Source organism: Ictidomys tridecemlineatus, chromosome 5 (assembly GCF_052094955.1).
Source record: "Ictidomys tridecemlineatus isolate mIctTri1 chromosome 5, mIctTri1.hap1, whole genome shotgun sequence".
Lineage (NCBI taxonomy): Eukaryota > Metazoa > Chordata > Mammalia > Rodentia > Sciuridae > Ictidomys > Ictidomys tridecemlineatus.
The window spans coordinates 69,247,481-69,270,814 of NC_135481.1; the positions used below are offsets into that span (position 1 = coordinate 69,247,481).

At 31.3% G+C, this 23,334-nt stretch overlaps 1 protein-coding gene across 5 annotated transcripts in view; it reads left to right on the forward strand.

Moving 5' to 3' along the window:
• The window catches only part of Mdga2 (MAM domain containing glycosylphosphatidylinositol anchor 2), a 760,082-nt gene that overhangs the window by 466,848 nt on the left and 269,900 nt on the right, over window positions 1-23,334 (forward strand). For all 5 annotated transcript variants that reach the window (XM_005331744.3, XM_021730684.3, XM_078050175.1 and 2 more), the window contains exons 4-5: window positions 13,067-13,263; window positions 21,569-21,701. In XM_005331744.3, the coding sequence (XP_005331801.2) occupies window positions 13,067-13,263; window positions 21,569-21,701 (330 nt within the window). The remainder of the gene's footprint in view (window positions 1-13,066; window positions 13,264-21,568; window positions 21,702-23,334) is intronic.

Below are 23,334 nucleotides of genomic sequence, written 5' to 3' on the forward strand. Positions count from 1 at the left end.
ATCCATCCTATTCACCCTCTTTCTCAGGGAATCGTCCCTGATGCTGCAGACTGGCACATGTATTTGCTTCTTATTCATTCTCATTCTCATAGCATCCTATGTCTTCCTTCCTGGTGGCTTTTATTATAATTATAATTAATTATCAGCAAATAAATATTTAATTGGAAATTCATTGTTTAATGTTTACTTCAGCAGAATATAAGCTTCGCAAGGGCAAATCTGTCTTCCTTCTTTGCTCTCTTTCTCTCTTCTCTCCTATTGAAAATTCAATGCCTAAAATAGTCCTAGGATATAGTACATGTTGATTAAGTTGGACTTGAATGAGGAAAGGAGGAACAGAATGAATATTTATGAAGAACAAATGATGTCACAAGAAGATGTTCGGAATATAAATAAAATCACAAGATTTAAAATTATATGCAATCTCATTCTTGTACTAATAGGAAATAAATCCCAGATGTTAAAATTTTAGCCTAGGTAAATTTTTAAACGTCCTTATTTGGGAATTTTTTTTCTATTTTCTTAATTATGTTTAATATATAGTTATTTTTAAAAGTGCTTAAGAAAACATACCTTCTTTATTCATTATTACTTGCCAACTTGCAAACATTTTATTTTATTTTTTTAAAGAGAGAGAGAGAGAGAGAGTGTGTGTGTGTGTGTGTGTGTGTGAGAGAGAGAGAGAGAGAGAGAGAGAATTTTTTAATATTTTTTTAGTTTTCGGCAGACACAACATCTTTGTTTGTATGTGGTGCTGAGGATGGAACCTGGGCTGCATGCATGCCAGGCGAGCGCGCTACCGCTTGAGCCACATCCCCAGTCCCTTGCAAACATTTTAGATCAAGAAGTCTCACAAGTTTGATTTTGCTATCCTTTAAGCTTGGTAACTTAAACCTCTTCACTAATATTGTGTGGTGTTAGTGATAGGGAGTGTGCACTCATGTGTGTGCACCTTCCTGGCATGAAGCATGCTATCTGCTCTAGTTATTATTTTTTTTGTACAATGTGTAAGGTGATATGGAAAATTCCTTTATGATTTTTTTTCACATAATTCACTTCATAATAATTACAGATTGCAATTATTGTTAAGTTCATGTTTTTCAGAGTCCATTATTGAAATAACTAATGGAGAAAATAAAGGAATTATATAATGTACATTATGATTTATTTTCAATATACATTAGTTTTGTATTAAGAATAATAATTGTGTTTGTATAATAATTAAACTTTTTAAAAAACATAGTCAGCATACAATGCCATATTTACTAAAGAGATATTATGATAATGGAATTGAATTACATATTCACTATAGGATTAATGAATAATGCATTCCAGCTAGAAATGTAACCTTTATTGATACTTTATGTATAGATTTTATAATTTTGAATGTTATGTGTACATTATACTGTAAAATATTTTTGAAAATATCAAGAATATCTATATTCAGGAAACAGATTTATGATTTTCTGAATTTCTTTAAGATTGAGTTTGTATCTATCCTGTTACTTCAAAAGGTATTCCATATTTGTATGAACTCTAGAATACTATAATTTAAAAATAAAACATTAATTTAGTGTGAAGTATCTAGAAAGAAGAAGCATGTATTTGTAAGGAGAAAATAGCTTTAAAGCATAAGACATATTAAAAATACATATTTTAAGAGATTTTTTTTAAATGTAATTTCAAAAAGCATCATGTAGTAGCATATTCAGAGTCAGGGCACAAAAATGTATAAGAGTAGAAAAAAATATCAAGACAGAGTTGCAAGAATGATTCACGTGCTTTTGGTAAAATGTACATACCTGTCTAATAGCAACCATACAAAACCAGTTACAGTTACTTACAAGTCAGTTTCCCATTTATAATAATTTTTTCCAATAAAAATAAAGCCACCAATTTAAAGGTATACATTTAGAGATAATGAATATAACATTATATGTAGAGGCAAAACAACTTAAAACATAAGCTACTTTCATAATATAGGAATGACTGACGAAATTTTATATATATATATATGACTATAGATATGTACAACTATTTTTACAAAATGGTAGGTAAGTATTTACATGAGGAATTTAGCATAAGAAAAGCAAAATTTTTAAAAAGTATTACATGATTTAAAATTTATTTATTTAAAAATAAATCTTACATACAAATATACTAAGGTGTGTGTGTGTGTGTGTGTGTGTGTGTGTGTGTGTGTGTGACAGAGAGAGAGAGAGAGAGTTTAAAGGAAAACAGAATAATAGGCCATCAGCCAGGTTAAAGTATTAATAAGAAGAAGGCTGGAAAGTGATACTAATTTGTAATGTATGAAATAAATTATAATTAATTAGGCTAATGTATATCTGTGTGTGCTATATGTCACTTTTACACACACACACACACATGTTTATACATCCATACATGCACACATACACATATATAATTTTTGGGGGGGCGATACTGGGGATTGAATTCAGGGGCACTCGACCATTGAGCCACATCCCCAGCCCTATTTTGTATTTTATTTAGACAGGATCTCACTGAATTGCTTAGTGTCTCACTTTTGCTGAGGCTGGCTTTGAACTTGCAATCCTCTAGCCTCAGCCTCTGAGCCTCTAGGATTACAGGCGTGCACTACTGCACCCAGCTTTACACTTAAACTTTCTTTAAAAAAAAAAAATTGTTTTAGTTGTAGCTGGTCACAATACCTTTATTTATTTATTTATTTATTTATTTATTTATTTATTTATTTATTTTTTAATTTTTATGTGACACTGAGGATCAAACCCAGCACCCAGCATGTACTAGGTGAGCGCTTTACCGCTGAGCCGCAACCCCAGCCCCTATACTTAAACTTTCATGTCCTCATTTTTTAGGAGTTTGGTAGAAAATGGTGAGAAGGTGGTAAAGGAAATATCCTAGAATTGTTTTCTATATCATTTGAATGTTTAAAAAGTCTTTCACCACAGTGATATGCAAAATAATTAGCATAGTATTGCCTAAGAACTAAAAGACATGTAGTTACAGGTATTTTAAAAAACATAGAAATGCCATGAATTCTAAATTGGGTTAGAGGATGACTAAGAGCAAAGTTTACAAAAGTATAATTCTAAATGTTATACTTAGCCTCATTCTGATATATATCTTGCTTTCAGAAGTTGTCCGTGAATATTCATTTTGTCTGTTTTCTTTAATGAGTTATAAGATAAAAATAGTTATTGTTCAAAAATCACTGTGCACAAAAAGATACAAAACATTTCTTATCAACATTTGCACAAAATTTCCCATTGATGTATTGAAGAAAATAGCTTTGAAATTGATAACTGCAGTGAGTCCTATAAATCATTGATACTGATGCTTTGTTTGTAATAAAGTGCTTTGTTCTTAATTTCCGATATATCTAACAATATTTAATTAGTTTCTTCTTTGTATGACTTCAGGGCAACTTAATTTCATTCAGGTTGTAGCAATTGGAAGACACAAGCATATATTTAGCTTTATCTCTTTTATGTGCATTCTTCCTATAGTTATAATAGTAATGTAAATTCTTGTCCCTAAATTGGTAAAATAATATGCTTGACTCGTTTTAGTGCCTGCAGTTGTATTGAGTAGCTATTTTTTAACACATTTGCATATTTTCTGTATAAGATTTTTGAGATTTATGGAAATTCCCAGAGGGAAAGATGATATCCAATACAGTATTTAGTGTGTCTTTGCCATCTGGGTTTTCAGATTCATTTGGTTTAATTCAAAGATTAAAGGCAGAAAAATTGGACCAAATGGTGGAATAAACCCCTGTGGAAAACATGCTTCTGCTGTGATTATTTTTGAGATTAATTGATTCTTTAACTTGTAACTATACCCCATGACTTCAGCTGTAGTTAATAACTGATTAATCAAAGGCACGTAGATTCATTGTGCCAGTGCATGCTGGGAGGCTAGTTAACTGTTTTATGTCACTAGAGTATCCTCCATAGAAATGGGACATAGACTATAACACATGTCTCCATGATTTAGTGGATAAAACTCAAAAGGTCCTTAATGTGAAAGAACTCTATTTGAGTGTTTTTAATGTACAAAATATATCTATGCCATGAGATAAATAGGGAGGGGTAATCTAGGAGCCTGAGAGTTTGAATAAAAATCCCCTGAAAAACAGACACACCCCACTAATAAAATAAATCTTAAGTAATGTTGGATTATAAAAATCCATATAAAAACTATATGACTCACATAATCATTATTTACTAAAATAACAATTTCAAACATTGAACAATTTTCTGAAGCTTCCTGTTTTATTTTTTGCTTTTAAATTCCTGGTTATTTCCTCTTTTGGATTTAAGTGTACATCTCTCAGTTTATGGAAAAACAAAGCAAGGGGGGGAAACAACAAGATTCCTTTGACCACGTGTTATCCTCTAATTACTCTCCTCTGTCTTGTCAGAGCCAATTTTTTCGATGGGATTATTTCCATTAATCTCACTGTGATTTTACATGACTTTCACACCATACAGTACAGAAAAATGATTGTTAGTGCCACTCCACTGACAGAACTCTGGCAAAGGTTAGCAATGACCTATTTCTTGTCATATTTGAAGTCATTTTCTAGTTCTGTTCTAACCTTGACCTCTTTTCATCATTTTTCCTGCTTTCCAACCTCTCCATGCCAGTGGAAGTACTTTTAAGGTTTATTTTATCACAGATTAGTTTTGACTCTACCTCTCCCACCACTTTTTCCTCAGTGTGTTTCAAAGATTTCCCTTCTTTCTGGCTGCCCTTGGTGCTATCCAGGGCTCTCTCCTAGATCTTTACCTTTATTTCACTCTGCACATTACTTGAGTGGTCCATTTCTCACATAGCATACTGATGAATCCCAAATCCATACCGATAGCCTGGATTTCTTATTGTGACTCCAGGTCATGCACATTGTTACGGGACAAGCACAGGTTCCAGGCATCCAGCATGATCCATGAAGAGCTCATCAATTTCCCTACCTTTCCACCCTCCCTGTGGCAGACAGTTCTCATTTTCCACTTCAAATTGCAGTGAATACACTGTCTACCCAGCGGCTAAATCCAGATTTTGACACATTTTCCAACATTTTCCTCATCCTCCTAGCTAATCTGCCACCCAATTCAATCAGTTCACTTAAACTTTCTGTACATGCTCATAACCACCACCCTATTTCATATCTCTTAGCACTGTTCATCACAATTATTGCAGCCAGTTTCTTACTCATTTCCTTGCCATTATTTTCTCACCTCCAAATCTCCGATCCAGACAGAAGCACCTAAAGTCTAAAATGAAAGCTCACAATGGCCATTTATGTATGGCCACTATATAATATATATAATGAAATTAATTTTCTTTACCTTACCTGGTGCTACTAATAATTTGGTCCCTTTCTGTGTTTCAGACATCCTATCCTAATATCATTTCCTAATACACAAAACTCTTCTCTAACATTGGTGGATATGTGATATCTAGTATTTACTCTGTTATCTTAGAACTTGATACATGCCACTTCCTGCTTTTCACCTTGCTTACTGTCTTTATAGTTCAGAATCTATCTCACACATTAACTTTTTAGAAAGCCTATACTGTTCTTTAAAGATGGAATTAGTTCTGTCTTTGATTCATATCTCTATTGGATGCTTTATTGAACCATAATTGTGTTGTGTTTTGACAACTTCTCTTTCTTGCTTGCTTTCATAGTGAATTACAGTTGAGTAACTCATGTAATGTTTAGCATAATGTATAGCATATATACAATTTAGTATGAAAATAATGGCCTAAAAATTTCAGGTTTATATAAATTTGATTATAATATTAACTCTGGTAAATAATAAACTGACAAATTACATAATCACTCTGAAACTTGACTTCCCAGAAGATTAAGAGACAAAACTGACATATGTAAAGTTTCTCCCCAAAGAAATTAGCTCGGAAGATATACCAACCATTAGATCTATCACCATTAGTTGGATTGGGTTTTGTATCATGAATAACTACATGTTGAGGTCACATAAGAAATTGGAAAAATGCTTGTAAAATGAAATGAGGCAAGTAGATGATTCTTATAGGTACACAAAGAAAAATGGGGAGAAGTTCAGTATGTGTTGGAACATTTCCCTTACCATTGTATCAAACGTAGGTTAAATTTTTCATGATGTAAATGCTTTGGGGAGACATTATTCTTTCTGGAGTTAAGAAAGGTAGCACACATCTTTTAAAACAATTTTCTTAAAATTACTTTAAACTGTCAGTGTCTGATATATTTAATCAACCATAAAAGGTTTCCAGAAAATTATTTGTTAAAACGGAGTAGCTGCTGAGCTTAAGGGTAAAAATTAATTTTCTGAGATCGTTTTTATTTTATATATATATATATATATATATATATATATATATATATATATATATATAAAGTAAATATATATATGGTTATTCTTGCTGAAAACTGACATTGACCACATTAGTAACAGATTAGTCTTCCTTTATAGTAACTTAGGAGGTCATTATTGATAATTTATGTACATTATGTTGGTTTTTAGGTATAAAAACAAAACTAAAATATGGGTCCTATGCCCACAGGGATATACTTTATAGAAAATCATGAATTATGTCAATAAAATATATTTAAAACAAATATTCATATGCCAAATAATGTATTCAGTGATTTCTGTCACTTTCATATGTGTAAAATATGGCTACTCTTGACTAATAAAAATTATATACTCTTTATGTTAAAGAATATTTTGCTCAAGTCATTGAGTATAATTTTTAAAGTTTAAATTTCACACATCTAGAATATCAAATTAAAATAAATTCATTTAAAGAAAATAAATATAGGTGTAATATCAGTTGTAATGGAAAACAATCCTGTGTGAATTTATAAATGTCATTTAGCATTACTATTGATTATTGAATAAATACAGAAGCAGATTTTATACTTTCTGAACTATAAATATAAACTAAAGGAAATCACAAATTTTAATATCCAGATCCTTGGATAAAACTATGTATCAGTTACCTGTTTAAATTCTGGAGGTACTAGAAATATAGTCTCTCAAATGAGTCCCTCTTAGGACTCATCCAGGAAAGGCTACCTAGCCCAAGATCAATCTTGCTCATGAGGACAAGTTCTAATATAGTGATCTATCAGTGTAAATTATAAAAAAAAGTTATTCAGGACAATTCTAAAAGGTTTTCAAATCAAGAGCTCTGTCTAGGTCATCTAGATGTTTTGTAGTAATGCCTCATAATTTAATTTTCCCATTGCCTAATCCTACTCTTCTTTCTTGAACACCACATGAGTTGATGTTCATGGCATTTTTAAATAAATTTCATAAATTCATGTCTTCATCAATCACATTTTCAAAAATCCCATTTTAGATGATCTGAAGTATTTGCTTCTAAAATGGAATTTCAGAGACACATCACCTAACTAGTGTGTCTGACACTAAGGGCCCCAATATCTACTAAGTTAATATAAAGGAAAATGAATCTGTTACTGATATTTCAGTTTTTAGCAAGAATATATATAATTTATATATATTATATTATCTCAGGAAATTAAGTTTTACCCTTCAGTTAAGCAGCTATTCCTTTCAACAAATAATTTTCTGGAAATCTTTTTCCTTTGCTTTTTTTTTTTTTTTTGGTGATTATTTGTAAGGGATCGTAGCCAAGAATTTGTCTTGAATATCAGAGGAGACTTTGGAATTGGACATTTGTGCAATGCTGGGACTACTAGAATTATGGGGACTCCTATAAATGAGCTGAATACATTTGTATTGTGAGATGGACATAAACTTGGGGCCCAGGGGTAGAATGTTGTGGTTTGGATATGAGGTGCTCCTCAGAAGCTCATGATCAGATTATGAGATATGACCTAATTAGTAGATTAATCCATTTGATGGATTAATAATTTGAAAGAAATACTAGGTGATAATTCTAGGGAAGTAGAGTGTGACTGGAGGAGGAAAGTCACTGGTGGTCTACATCAGTGACCCCAGTACCTTCCCTCTCTCTACTTCCCGGCTATAATGAGCTGAGTGTAATTTCACTGACTTGCCCTTCTACTATGCTATTGTGCCTTGCCTCAGGCCCAGAGCAATGGAATCTGCTGACCAGGGACTGAGACCTCTGAAACTCTGAGCCCCAAAATAAACTTTTTCCCCTCTAAGATGTCCTTGTTAGGTATTTTGATCAAAGTGATGAAAAGCTGATTAACATAAGTTTATTTATATTGGAACATTATAGCCTGGTGTAGGATTTGATATCTTTGGAATATGGAATCTTGAAAAAATTAGTAGTCCCCACTAAATTAAGTATAAATTTCAGTACTGCTATGTAGATATAAAAAAAAGACTCAGAGATTTATCGATTTGAGCATGATACAGTGAATATATCAAGTCACATCCAGAAACATCATCATCTTACTGTCTTGGAATGGTGTGGAGGACATTCCATTGAAGTAATGAGAACATGCAGATAACTGAGACATGAGAATCATTAAGAAGCTCAGTGATGACCGTCCTCTGTAGAAAAATATTGATGGACAGGAAATGCTATTAGATAATTGGGCTCTCTTCTTAAAGAAGAGGTGACAGTATCTCAAAATAATAGAGGCTAGGAACTTTGTTGACATATGAAAGCTGGGCACAATTATCTTAATGAACCGCTAGTTTATGCATTCAGGACTCCAGATTTACAAACATCTATGAAGACTGTTAATAGGACACATCACTCCTAGGGACAAATTACATGGATGGCTAACAAAGTATTACATAATCTATAAAATTAAAACAAATCAAAGACACATGATCAGGAGACTGAACATAGTCATCTAATAACTCCTGACTCCTTTTCTACTTTCTGAAGCTGAGGCAATTTTCATACTTTGAACTCATTGACTAAGGGCAAATAGATCACTGGGAAGAACTTTGAAACACCACTTCAAGTACATCTAGTAATGTTCTAAGTTCTTTCTATAAGAAACATATACCCATTTACTGATATATTCATAAACTGGGGAAAGGGTACTCCTGAAACATATTGAGGACTGTCATACACAGGATCCAAGGTGACATGGATATCTAAGATTCTGTAGTGGGCATGATGCCATAGGATTATTTTGTCATAGTATATCTTACATCACCTAAAAATTCTAGCTTAAGAGAATAGTAGAATGATCTTTTGAAAGGGCAAATGAATCTTGCAGATATAATGTCTGGTGAAGAAAGGGTGCTATCCTCCATGATGCAGTTAAGTCCTAAAGTATTGACCATTATTATATGAAGTTTTCTTCTTTTTATGTAGGATATATAGGTCCAAGAACCAAGGAGTGACCATCACATCCAATGACCCACTTGGGGAATCAGTGCTTTTCTTCCCACAATTCTGAGTTCTTCCAGTTTAGCAGTCCCAATTCCCAGAAAGGGAAAAAGCTTTTAAATGACACAGCAAGATCCCCATTAATCTTTAAACCATGGCTATTACTCAGTTACTTTACATTCGTGTTTCACAAAGCAGTAGATAAGAAGAGTCACTCTCATTGAAGAAATATGTAGTTTATAGGAGCTGCTGGTGGTAGGACTGTTGTTACAAGGTGAGGCAGCAGTGAAGAATGTATGTAATACCCTATTGATACACTAAGCCATTTGTTGTTATTTTCTTAACTGATTTTGTTGGTAAACCAATCAGTGTGTGAGCCATGGCTTGAAAAAGATGTGGTGACCAAGATTTTAAATTTCTCATGACAAAGCTCCTGTAACCCCATTAGGGCATCTACCTATAGCACAAGATGTACTATCCCAACATGTGTGCAATCTAGAATGCTAATTGTAGAAGGAGATGATGAATATCGTCTGACCAAATTTTTTTTTTTTCTGAAAGTCTCCCCAGGAATGGAGACTGACCAGAATCCTGAACTAGTTTTTCCTAGATAGAATCATCAAACCTAACAGGTAGATTAGAGTGAAATGTTATAGTGCACCTGCCATATTCCCTCCTCAGCCCTTACTCATCCAGTCGCTGGGACAATTAGGCTGTTAACTAAGTTCCTTTCTAGAAATAGCCCTACCCAAACAGAGATTCCCTTTCCAATGTCCTACCCCCTAGTGGGGAGCACCAGTTGATTCAACAGGAGCTAAATCTGTGAAGGCTTAGAGCTCCCTTGCCTCAGGGCAGGACAACTCTAAGGGCATTGAACAGATCCAAAATTTCTTCCAGAGCTAACCAGACACTTTTTGCAACTGTAGTACAGCTTAATCCCTCTCATGACCAGTCCTCCTCCCTTCACTCAGTCATATTGTTGACCTAGAAAGTACTGCCCAATACATTTGCTGCACATATGTCTCTTGTTGTCTCTTTTCCCAGACATATCACCTAAGACAAATACACATATTCAGTATATATTTAGGAATATATAGGATGTATATTTAAATATATTTTAGGAAATATATATGTATGTAAACTATATTTCACATTATGTATATTTATGCATATTTATACACAGCTACATATAATTTCCCTTAGAAATTTTTTAGCCATGCCTTTGACTTGTCTAAAACAAATCTTGTTTAGGCACATTAGTTTTTAATGCTTAAGAGAAAAGAATCACTTAAGAATTTTATGAAGTAGAAATTCCTAAACATGAGCGAATCCAATAGATGACTTAGCCAATGGAATTTTCAGTAAGCTGTTGTCACAGAATTTGATTTTCATAAGTCCAGTGACCCAGAACTTATTCAGTCCAGGGAGGAGCATATTTAACAATTGTTCTTAACTGAGCCTCTTGATACCCCCACTTAGCCAGAAAAGAGATAGGGATATATCAATAAGTATATGTTAGAAAGTATAATACTGTTAACTAACTGGAACCCTGGAAGAGTCACCATTTTTAATCAGCCAGTTGTTGACTAGCTAATACTCTTTTGTTCCTGAGCTTTCTGTCTTCAGAGTTTTGTTCTTAAAGTATAATTCAGTTTATGTCTTCTAACAAAGAAGCCCATCACTAAGCAAAATTATGTTTTGAACAAGAAAGAAAATAAATTGTTTATAATCAGCTTACACTAAACTTTTTGAAGTCACCAAGGCTGTTCCCAGTTAAATAATCTACTGTAGGACTTGATTTATAGGTGAAGAGGTAATCATTAAATCAGTGAATGTTTGGTAGATTTGAAAAACCTATATACATCTCAAGACAAATGATTCTAGAATCCCTAAATATTCCAATTTATTAAAATCAGGCAGAAGATATCCCTGTACAGCTAATAGAGTGTATTTAAGTTGAAAGTTCCTTAAGTTTTACCAAAAAGCAGCAGTTGTTCTGTAAATTTGCACTACTATAATTAGAGGATTTTGAGGTAACTGTGAAAAGATGCTAATGTTGGAAGCAAAAAAGACCTCAAAATGTTACAAAACTAGAAATCAAAGTATAGTACTGTGAAGTAATTCATACTGATTTAAAGAAAAAAAGGGGTTTAGAAAGTCTGAAATTTTAGATTTTTTTCTTTGTTTGATTCCATGGAGCAACTATTACATCACTAGTTTTGTTGGCTTTTTATTATTTTTACACATCAAAAAGAATCTTTTCCATTGTTCATCAATGTCTTTTAAATATACAGGATACCATACATTTATATACTTCCTTATTATTCTGTCCATATAAATATTGTAGTTTTTGGCTGGGCACTATGGCATATGTCTGTAATCTCAGCAGCTCTGGAGACTGAGTCAGGAGGATGATAAGTTCAAAGCCAGCCTCAGCAACTTAGTGAGGCCTTAAGCAACTCAGTGAGACCCTCTAAATAAAATGCAAAAATAGTGCTGGGGATGTGGCTCAATTTTTGAGTGCCCCTGGGTTCAATCCCTGCCATGAAGAAAAAAAGTTGTAATTTTTTTTTTTTCAGATTTTCACATAAAAGTGTTTGTCCTGTAGAAGTATTTGATAGACTGAAGAAATGGGCAAGACCAATCTGCACTTTTTTATAATGACAGTTGTACACATTTTGAATTGATGAATTAAAGAAAACAACATGTAGTAAATGGAAGTTATTTAAATGCACGCTGATGATGAAAAAATAATAGTAATATTAATAGTAAAAGCTGTTATTATTCACTATGAGTTCAGGGCTTTATGTGCTATCTCATGTAATCCTTCAAATGCCTCAATAATATGGTGCTATTATTATTTTCATTTTATATAAAAGGAAATTTAAAATCATAAAAGTTAAATTTTCTTTCATAATGATAAAGATAAATTTGAAAAAACCTGGGTGAAGGTGATATTTGATAGCAAGTGTTTGCATTACCTGTCATAGATTGATGGTGCATTTCTTAATTTCTTATCTTAAGGAAAACAACCCAGGATAAAAGGTTTAAAAAAATAATAGATATTTACAAATTGGCCTCTCCCAGAAAGTAGCAAACCCCATGGGGTATAGTCCTTTATAACACATGTAAAATGATACATATTTATTTCTAATATTCAGTGGTAGAAATATTAATGCCCTTTAATTGTAGTATATTTTAGTACATTTCAAATAACAATGAATAAAATGAAGGCACAATTTAACAATTAAATATTTTACTGTATAAAAATTATAATAATTTATAAATATTGTTTTGATTTTAATGTGTTATTAATAATTGTTTAAATAAACACATTTTTAAAAAGAGTCAATTTGACTGCATGATATTGATTTCTCTGTTACTATTAGTTCCTCTGGTTCATTATTTTTTCTAAACTTTTGAATACTAGAGTTCTGAATTTTGATCTCTCTCTTGGAGTTCTAATACACATGGCTATCAGCAAAGAGTAGGAAATATATAAGGTCATTTGTACTGTCTCATTTGTACTACTCTGATTAAAATTACTGTCACATTTTTTTGACTTCTATTCATTGGAAATTTCTTTGTAAATGAGTGTAATTAGCTCAATGAAAAAACATGAACCTACTGATAAGTAACATCAATTAAGAATATGCATCTTTGGTTAAGTCATAAATGTGCAGTGATTTAAAAGCCATGCAATTCATCACATTGTCACTTGGTTGTTTCTATTTTATTCTAGATTTGGATGACCCAGTAGTAACTGTTCATCAAAGTATAGGAGAAGCTAAGGAACAGTTTTACTATGAGAGAACTGTGTTCCTCCGGTGTGTTGCCAATTCTAATCCACCTGTTCGGTATAGCTGGAGACGAGGCCAGGAGGTGTTACTACAAGGATCTGACAAAGGAGTTGAAATTTATGAACCCTTCTTTACCCAGGTAAGAATTAAGATACAGTATTTCTACTCACTGTACTAGGACCCTTTCTTAATTCAGGCAGCATGCAATCTTATACCTATTCAAAAGACAGTTTTTCCAAATCTATTCCTTTGAAAACCAATGTATTTGAAAGACCATAAGACAGAAATATGAGTACAACTTGCATTATATACAGTAACTATATTTAAAAGGTCAACTTTTGAAAACTATTTTTTAACTTACTATATTGAAACATAATACTCTTTACCCATAGTATTACCTAGGCTTCATTATAAAATACATAATTGTAAATATTGCTGATTAATTTGGCTCTTATGGAAAATATTTCTTAAAATAAGACATTTTGATTCCCAATTAGCAGTGGTAAACTTTTCAAGGAATTAAAGAATCTATTTAAAATATATTTGGCTTTGGTTTTAGGATAAATCTGTATTTGATTTCTTTCTTCATTTTGTTTTTGATTTAGTTTAGGAATAGAGCCTTAATTATATTAAAAATGAAGTCATTAAAACTTATTTAAGAAAACTTGAATCAATTTTACATAGAGTGAATAGAGTATAAAATACTATATATGTATAATATATGTATCTTAATTATTTTTTCCCTCCTAAGATGACTTTGTTATGCATAACAAGATATAAATCATTTTTATGCTTATTTTTGCTTATTATGCTAGTTTTTTATGTTTGTATATATTTTATACTTAGGTATTATATATTTATTGAACTATTTTTTTTCCCATCAACTGCCATAAATACCTTATAATTTAAAAACTTTCCACGTTAACTTGTTTGTATTAGAACATGTTTTAGTTCATATCTGCTGCTACATATCTGCTGCTACAACAGAATATGATGGACTGGCTAATTTGTAGGTAGACCCAACACCATTATTTTATTTTATTTATATGTGGTGCTGAGAATTGAACCCAGGACCTCATATATGCTAGATGCACACTCTACTGTTGGGCCACAACCCCAGCCCCTGGACTGGCTAATTTATAAAGAAAATGTATTTATTTTCACAGTCTTGGAGACTGGAAAGTCCAATGTCAAGATGCCAGTCTCTGACGAGAGCCTTTTTCCTGTATGCTAACATACCAGAGAGGATAAAAGAAAGGTCATTTTTATAACAAAGCAACTTCTACAATAAACTAACTACTCCTGAGATAACATCATTAGTTCACTTATGGGGACCAGGCCCCCACTGCGTAATAACCTCTTAAAGTTCCTATTTCTCCAAAATGGCACAGTATCAGTTAGAATTCAACTCAGTTTTGGAGTGGACATTCAAACTATAGCAGAGGACTTCAATAATAATTTATCTTCATGGGTCTGTAGCCTATGTATTCTATCACTTTGTAATGTAAATAATATCTAGTTAAAATATCTGAAATCTACAAAATAAAAAAACTTTGCTTGAAATAAAGAGGTGTTCTATACAAGGCTCCTCCTTTACTAACTTTATTAATATATAAAGTAAAAGAGTGACTATTATATGAAACAAAAACTTTTGTCAAAATAGGGGTACACAATTCTGTGATAGCGAGCATTTCCTAGGAAGTATTAACATCTGCAGGCAATACAGAAGGAAGACAATGACTGTGAGGGCTCACCTATGTGAAAAATGACTGTGGTTGCAGGAACAATAATTGGTACATGCTGAGAACAGTGTGCTATGAAAGTAGGAAGGCATACTGGGACAAAATTGCCTAAGAATTCAGATGGATCACATGGCTGCGTATTCTTTTAATGTTAGAAAATTAAATTTCTTTGAAGGATATTAGATTTTCAATAATAATGCTATTCAATAATAATGTCTTATTTTTAATAAAAAGAGCTTCTAAGACAATGAGATATCTCTATCTTACATGCCCATTCATACTAGGTTAATAACTATATCAATTTGGATTGTATATTTATTTTACAATCCTATTGAGTGACAAAATCTTGTTTATAACTTTTTATAGATAATGTTTCCAGAATGAAATTGGTTTGTGTTCCTGAGGCTGATATGAAATCATAATAAGTCTAAAATAAATAATTATGCTTTTCATACCTCTCTATTCACTTAATACTGAGAAACATAGGCAAATATATATTGCTATTTATGTACAAGTTTATAGAATAAATTAGAGTTACAAAAATGAATGTAAAATGGAAGCCTTTATAGTTTTCTAATATCTAAGTATAATTATAAATAACTAAAATAGATATTTTTGAAATTCTAATTTATTTTAAAAGTAGCATGGTATTATTGCTTAAGGTAATGGACAGTATTTAACTATAACAATGGTAACATTGATAAGGTCACTGACTAATATATAGCGTACCTTTACTTATGTATTTTATTTAAAATATAGTTTTAGAAGTTTAAATATACTTGCTACAAATTATTTTGTAATTGTTCATTAAACATACTTAAATATATAAATCACATATTCATTTTCCATTTTTATAACTTTTGTGAAGATGTTCATAACATCTTCTTGTGTATTGTAATTATACCAGCTAATTACATGACTGAACATATTTACATCAATTACATAATTAGTTATAATTAGACTAATTAGACTAATTATATGATTACACAATAATCAACTCAAAATTTTTTTTAAAAAATCATGGAAATTCATATTCAAAAAGATTTCCAACATAACAGAATATCAACTTTATACCATCAACAAAATAATATTAACGTGTGATAAAGCAGGTATAATTGGTAAAGTTTAAATTCTGTATACATATATACATACAAATATATCTAATACATATATATTTATGTATATGTGTATATACAGACCTTCCATTTGACAGAATGTGGATAGACAGATTGACATGTACATACATTTGTATTCTCTGTTATACATTATACATATTAAAAAAAATAATTTTCACTATTTCCTGAATGTGGTGAATTACATGATAAAGTTTAAATTCTTTCATAATTCTGCCTGTAATTATTTATATTTTTTCAGTCCCTCTTGACATGGATAATCTCACTTGGAGACTACTTCACATGGCTTTTGTAGGTCCATGTCTTTTGATATGGAACCTTTTGACTACAAGAGTAATCATCTAAATTCATCCAGAATAGCTTTTTAATTCCATGATAATAGCAGAACCATTGAGAAATAGTGGACCTGGAGTCCACTATTATGGTATCTCTCTTGAATTCCCTTCTCATATGCCCACTTTGCTGCTCTGTTCTAAATATTTAACAAGATATGCATGTGCAAATCACTGTACTTTATTGGGACATAATTGTTGGTCTTGAGGACTGGAAATCATCTCAAATGGTAGCATTAATTCTCATTTTAAGCCTTAAATTCTCAATATTCTTACCAATTTATTTTCTTTCTTTTTGGATGATCTAATTGCCAAAATTATTCCTCATCACAAAGACTCAAGTATACACAATATTTAAAAGATACATCTATTGCAAAAGTGACTTCTGAATTTTAATGAACAAACCTCCATTTCTATTGGATCAGATATACTTGATTATTTTTTATATTTCTCTGGAGATTGCTTTCCATTTGTATTCACTTGTCCATAGTGGTAGTTCAGTTCTTCTATGGATGGTCCATGCCTCAGAACTGTGGTTTTTCATAGTAAGCAGCATATTACTTTAGCCAGAACATATATACCCAATCAATATTTGTTAAATCAATAGTTGATAATAGGCTGAAGCATGTACCATGCCTGTGAGAGTGGAAAGGAAAAGTCATTTGTGAAAGAAAATTGAATAATGAGTCAAAAACACTGTTGTTATTGCATATGGGGATGGAGAGACACCAAAGAGTGAATGATAATATAAATTGTGAGTCTGAATGGGTGGCGGGAAACTATGGTGGTTGCCATTATAAATGTAACAACATCCAAAGAAAAAACTGATGGGAGTTGGCAGGGTCAGCAATGGAATAGGATAATGAACTCACTAAGTTTATATGATTTTGAAAATGCTCATCAGATAGTTATCAGAGAATGTGAGATGAGAGTATGGGTCAGAGTAAGGTAGAAAATGGTGAAGTCATGCACAGAGAGGTGAAAGGAAAACCCAGGAGGGGAAATAAATAAATATATACATATGTATATATTTATTTATTTCCCATATATATATGAAACAAATTCTATTTATTCTTTGTTGGCAAAATATGATGTGTCTTGATTTTTGGAGAAGACTGTGTAGTGGTCGAAAAATAGATTTCAATGAATAGCTTTAAAAAATCACCAAAGGGAATTAAAAAAATGAATAGATTTACTTTAGAGATCAAGAATGAAAAAAAAAAAGAAAATAAACTAAGAGAGAAAAAACACTAGCAAGTATTGCATATAAAAGGAAAGGAAATATTAGGAAAATCAAGAATTATTAATTATAGTACTCGGTGATTTTTCCATATGATATTTTTCTTTTTCATCAGAGATTTTTCATTTATCTATGCATAGGTGTTAATTGATAATATGATAATGCATTGGATTCTATGAGGAGTGTGTTAGCTCAAGATTGAAGATTTAAATGTGTATAATAGATAGTGAAATGGAAATCAACCAAGACATGAATAAATTATTGGGATCATAACTGCCTATATATGAAGGGTTGTTATACTAGAAAAGATAATCTAAAATGTTAAACACAAGTAGAGAAATTTTGAAGCATTAAAAAAAGATTTATTGAACTTTGAAAAAGAACATTGGCAATGGCATTACTAGGTTCAGTTATAATGAAGTGTTGGAAAAGTGATATCCATAAAATATAAATTAAGAAAGAATTTGTCAGTGAAAACAGAAACAAGATGTACTATGGAGTATAATTAACTCTATGTTGAGTTTAGTGACTGTATGTTAAATTATACATCTAAATGATAATGTTTATTGTATGTATTTGAGAATCATTACCACTGTATGATTGCTTCTAGAGTTTGAACTACATATAATAAAATTTCCACAAATATTAAAGGTTGTTCTTTTCAGAATTTGAAGGAGTAATTATGCATATAATTATATGCAGATATTTAATTGCATATATAGTATAGTATTTTATTACTATCTATATCTGTATGTCATTTATAGTTCTATTGATTTACATTTAAGTTTTATTTCTTGTGGTATGATTCAGTTTGCACCTGATTCTTATTTTGTATTATCTGTGCAAATTTTCTTGCCAAACTAAAGTGTAATCTAGATAATCTATTACTAAAATAATATTATTTTTTATTATATACACAAATTTCTATTGATTATTTAATATAGTCATTACATTTTTCCCTGTGTTTAATCTCTGATTATATTTAATTTATTTAACATCTATTCAACTCACGACAGGTGCCAACTAGGTAGTAAATTCTGCAGAAATAATATGCACTAAGAAAAGCCCAGGATGGTAAAGGGTAATTAGAGTATTTTCAATTAAAAAAAAACACATTGATTTAAAAGAATCTTTTATATGCTAACTCGTGTGTGTGGTACTGAAAATACAATAGTGGGAGCAAGCATACATAATCCCTATTCTCTAGGTGGTTACTGAAAAAAAGGAGGAATCTAGCAGAGGATAAATCCATTGCCCAAATAACTGAGACTATTATAAAGAGATAGAAATAAAATTCATCAACAGATTTCTCCTGTATCAAAAAGTGAGGGAAGACTTACTTTTGTAACTTAGCAAGAACTTGATGGAATTCATTAGACATAGAAGTAAATGGTATGCAGAAGGAGGACCCTGGAAGTGTGCATGTACATTAGACACTAAGAAAATGGAATGAGACCAGAAATGCAAGGAAAATGCAGATCACTTAGGGTTTGACAGTTGAGTTAATAGCTATAGACTTTATTTGGAAGAACAATATCAAGTCATTCGTGTGATCTTGCAGGGAAATGACATTGATATGATTGGTTTTCATATTTTAAAATAGGGAAATAAAACAATAGCAATATGAATGATGGGTATGTTAATTACCTTGACTGTGATAATTATTCATAGTGTGTAAGTATATCAAAACATCAAGCTATACAGCTTAAATACACACAGTTCGTGTCAATTAACCTTCAATAAACAATTGCAAAAATCCTGGATAAAGTGCAGTTTATTGTACTTAAACTATAATAAGCACAATAAGGAAATATTTTTAGCTGAATATTAGAGTTTAAAGCATTATGATTAAAATTTAAAATAATTATTCAGATTAAACATGTTTAAAGGTCAATAAAAGAATCTAGCTGAGAGAAAGATAATGAACACATTAATAGGAAATTATAATCCAACCTAAGAGTCCAGTTATTAAAGAAGAAAGAGTGGGTCTAGAGGTATAAATTTGAAATTTAATTTGGGAAATGTTGAGTTCGGATGTCTCAGAAGCATCAAATGGAAATGCTTGTTCAAAAATTTTGGTAGTAAGAGACTAATATATATCTGAAACTTAAGGGAGAATTCTGTATTAAGGATACAGCCTTTGGAAAGGGCAGGAGAATGAAGCTTGCAGTAGAAATTCATTAGCAAAAAAATAATTTGTCACCTAGGGAGATTTTATAAAGCAGGTTAACTGTGTAACAAATAGAATCGCAGGGAATACCTACTTAAGTTCTGAGAGTAGGAAAAACAAAGAAATCTTCAGTAGTTCAGTATCACAGAGGGAGAAGATGTATGACCTCATTCAAAATGTCTGAGTAACCTGGTTATAGGATAACATTTTCTTTCAACGACTCTAAGCACATTTTTTTCTAAGAATTTTATATATTTAATTTACAAGAATTCTATAACACAAAAGAACATGTCTCAAATGTATTCTAAGAACAGTCTTGTGTATATTTATTTGTGTGGGATACATTTATATTTGTGTGTATAGGAAAAATCTGCAATTACAAACCATTCTTTCGTACTTTATGAGGGAGAGAATGCAATGAGATTTTATATTTTTTAGAAGTGAAAAGAAACAGTAACTATATGAGGTGATGCGTATCCCAATTAATTTAATCATAGTGAATATTTCACAATGTGAAAAATAAAAGTTTATTGTTTATTCTACTGAGGAAAATACTGAGGTGTGACTGATTTAAAAGCAAATTTTGACAGTGAATTGAAAAGATTACATCTACAATGGCATGTATATTGCAGTGTGGATTCATTTGACACATTTTGAAGACTGTGTGCTCCTTTCTGACTAAGCTTTATTGCAAATGAACAGTGGTGCCTTTATGTATCAAATTACTAAATGTTCCACTCCTTCTTAATAGAATATTAATTATTGCAATTTGGGGAACTTGACTAATGTTGGGGAACTTGACTATTTGGGGGAACTTGACTAATATTACCCAAGTAGAGTGAAAACAATACAACAACAACAACAACGAACAAACAACAAATAAACCACAATGTTCTGGACAAGATGTAATCTGAGAAAAAAATAATCTAAAACTTATCCCAAATATGAAGTTATTTGGGACACTGTTTTGCTATTATCCTAAGTAAATTCCTTATGAGAAGTATTGTTTTAAGATTCACTAATGACTTTACAAAGGAAAGAAATTTTAGGGAATCTAATTTGAACAGAGTCAGAGGATTTTTTTTTTCAGTTATTCTTTGTACCTTTTGAACAGTTTCTTTCTAATGGTTTTCCTAGGTCCTTCCTGGCTCATTTGGAATATATGATACTTCTGGCCACTTGCCTGATTTGGGTCTAACTATGGCTTCATAGATTTACCTAGAAGACCTAGTGCTTGAGCTTCTGAACATAAAATACAGCAAGAATAAAAATAATAAAAACACTCACAAATTCTTCTTCCATAAAGTTTTGCTCTTTCACCTTTCATTGCTCCATTTACACAAGATATTAATGTATGTAAATTTAGTTATCCATCATTAGATTTGCTTCATTAACTTTGTTCTAAAAACTCTATTTATTAGCTCTTCTTCAGGGTCTTCTTTCATAATGCTTTTATGTTGAAGTCTACACAGATTGCAGTGTTTGTCGAATAAACTCAATTATTAAGTTTACTGTTCAGATCTTTGCATAATGATTTGCATAACTACCATCAGAAATAGATTTTTTCTCCCCGAGGAAGTTAGTTTGCAAAGAAAATGTTATGAATTTTCATTGTAGTCTCTTAGTTTTTACCTCTAGGCAAATTACAGTATTATTTTAAAATGCAGTGTTTCTTTTTAAATTTAGGGCATATTCCTTAAGAAAATAAGACAATCTTCCATATTTTAATAATAATAATAATATAATTTAATACAATAGAGTGCCATTCTTTGCTCATTCCCTCGGGTTACAATAGAATTTTTTAATGACTCCTTTCTACATTTTCAGGGTGAAACAAAAATCTTAAAACTAAAGAATCTTCGACCTCAGGACTATGCTAATTACAGCTGCATTGCTTCAGTGAGGAATGTGTGTAATATACCTGATAAGATGGTGTCATTTAGACTTTCCAACAAGACAGGTATGGAACTCTCTGTTATATGTTTACTGTCTGTAACTGATTTTTAAAAGAATTCTTCATCCTTCTTATAGACCAAATGATTTCTACAATATATGTACAATAAGCACCTTTTTTTCCCCCAGAAAAATCTGGGAAATACTAAAAGCTTCTGGTAAATAAAGGTTTAATTTTAATTGCAGTATGCTCTATGAAATGTGTTTATGTATCAAACATACAAAATTATAGTTCCTTAAAATGTGTTCATGAATACCACAAGCAAGCCTATATCCTATTCATAGAGATTTTTTAGGAATATTAGATTTTTCATATACAAATTCGTGATCTAAGTTGTTAAAAGTGTGTTGTGATCCCAAAGCTAAGTGAGAACCATTCTTTTATGTAAAGAAAGCTAGTTGCTAATTTCAGCTAGGTGTTTTAGGACAGTATTTTTGCAGGAAATGTCAAAACATTAGCAGGATTGCTACTCAATATAGGCTGTGTTTAATAACACAGACCTCAGAATAACTGCAAACAAATTTAGAAGAGATTGTTAAATGAAAGAGTAAAGAAAAAGCCCATGAATTAACTATCTTCTGTATGATTGTATATAAACAATCACCTTCACAAATCAGTAATTGTATTGGTTTTGAAATTCCAACTTTCAGTGGTAGTGGTAATTTTTTATGATTCAGTATATATATATTAAAGAGTTTAAAAGAGCTCCTTTCCAAAACTAAAATCAATAAAATAAAAGAGTCCCTTTCCATTGCTTTTGCTGTGGCTAGGTCTAGATCTTAGTTCTGTCTCTTACTTGTTGAGCAAATTCCTTCACATTTCATTACCCCATTTCCTCATAAACTTATAAAGCAGTAAGAACTAAGAGAGAATAAAATCATGGAATTTTCAGGTAAATGGATGGCATTGGAGAAGATAATGCTAAGTGAAGTTAGCCAATCCCAAAGAACAAATGCCAAATGTTTTCTTTGATATAAGGAGGCTGACTCAAAATGGGAATAGGAAGGGAGACCATGGGAGGAATAGATGAATTCTAGAAAGGCAGAGGCTTGGGAGGGAAAGGGAGGGGGCAGGGGATTAGCAAGAATGGAATGTGATAGACTTTATTATCCAAAGTACATATATGAAGACACGAATTGGTGTCAACATACTTTATATACAAACAGAGATATGAAAAATTGTACTATATATGTGTAATAAGAATTATAATGCATTCCACTGTCATTTTTTTAAAAAAAATCAATAAAAATGAAGTTAAAAAAATAAAGTAGTAGGAAAGAATTAATGGGTTGATATGTCAGGCATATGGAATATACTTTATTATTTCTTCCAACAAAGAGTTGGTCAGCAACTCTAATCAGTTCATTTTGATGAAAAGATGAAACTTATGATTTTATTGGAAGAAACAAAGAAAGCTCATACACTGAGTTATCAACATGTTCCATTGAGTTTCTAAAATTTCAAAATGTTTAATATTTTATCCATTTATTAATTTATTTATCAGAAACTTCTTGGGCCCCTATCATGAAATAATAGATGTAGGGGTATTAGCAAAGTAGCAAATTGCTTTAAACTGGATAGTGTTCTATTAAGTAACACATAAAAGTCATTATAAGAAAGTTATAAGAAGAAAGTAGGG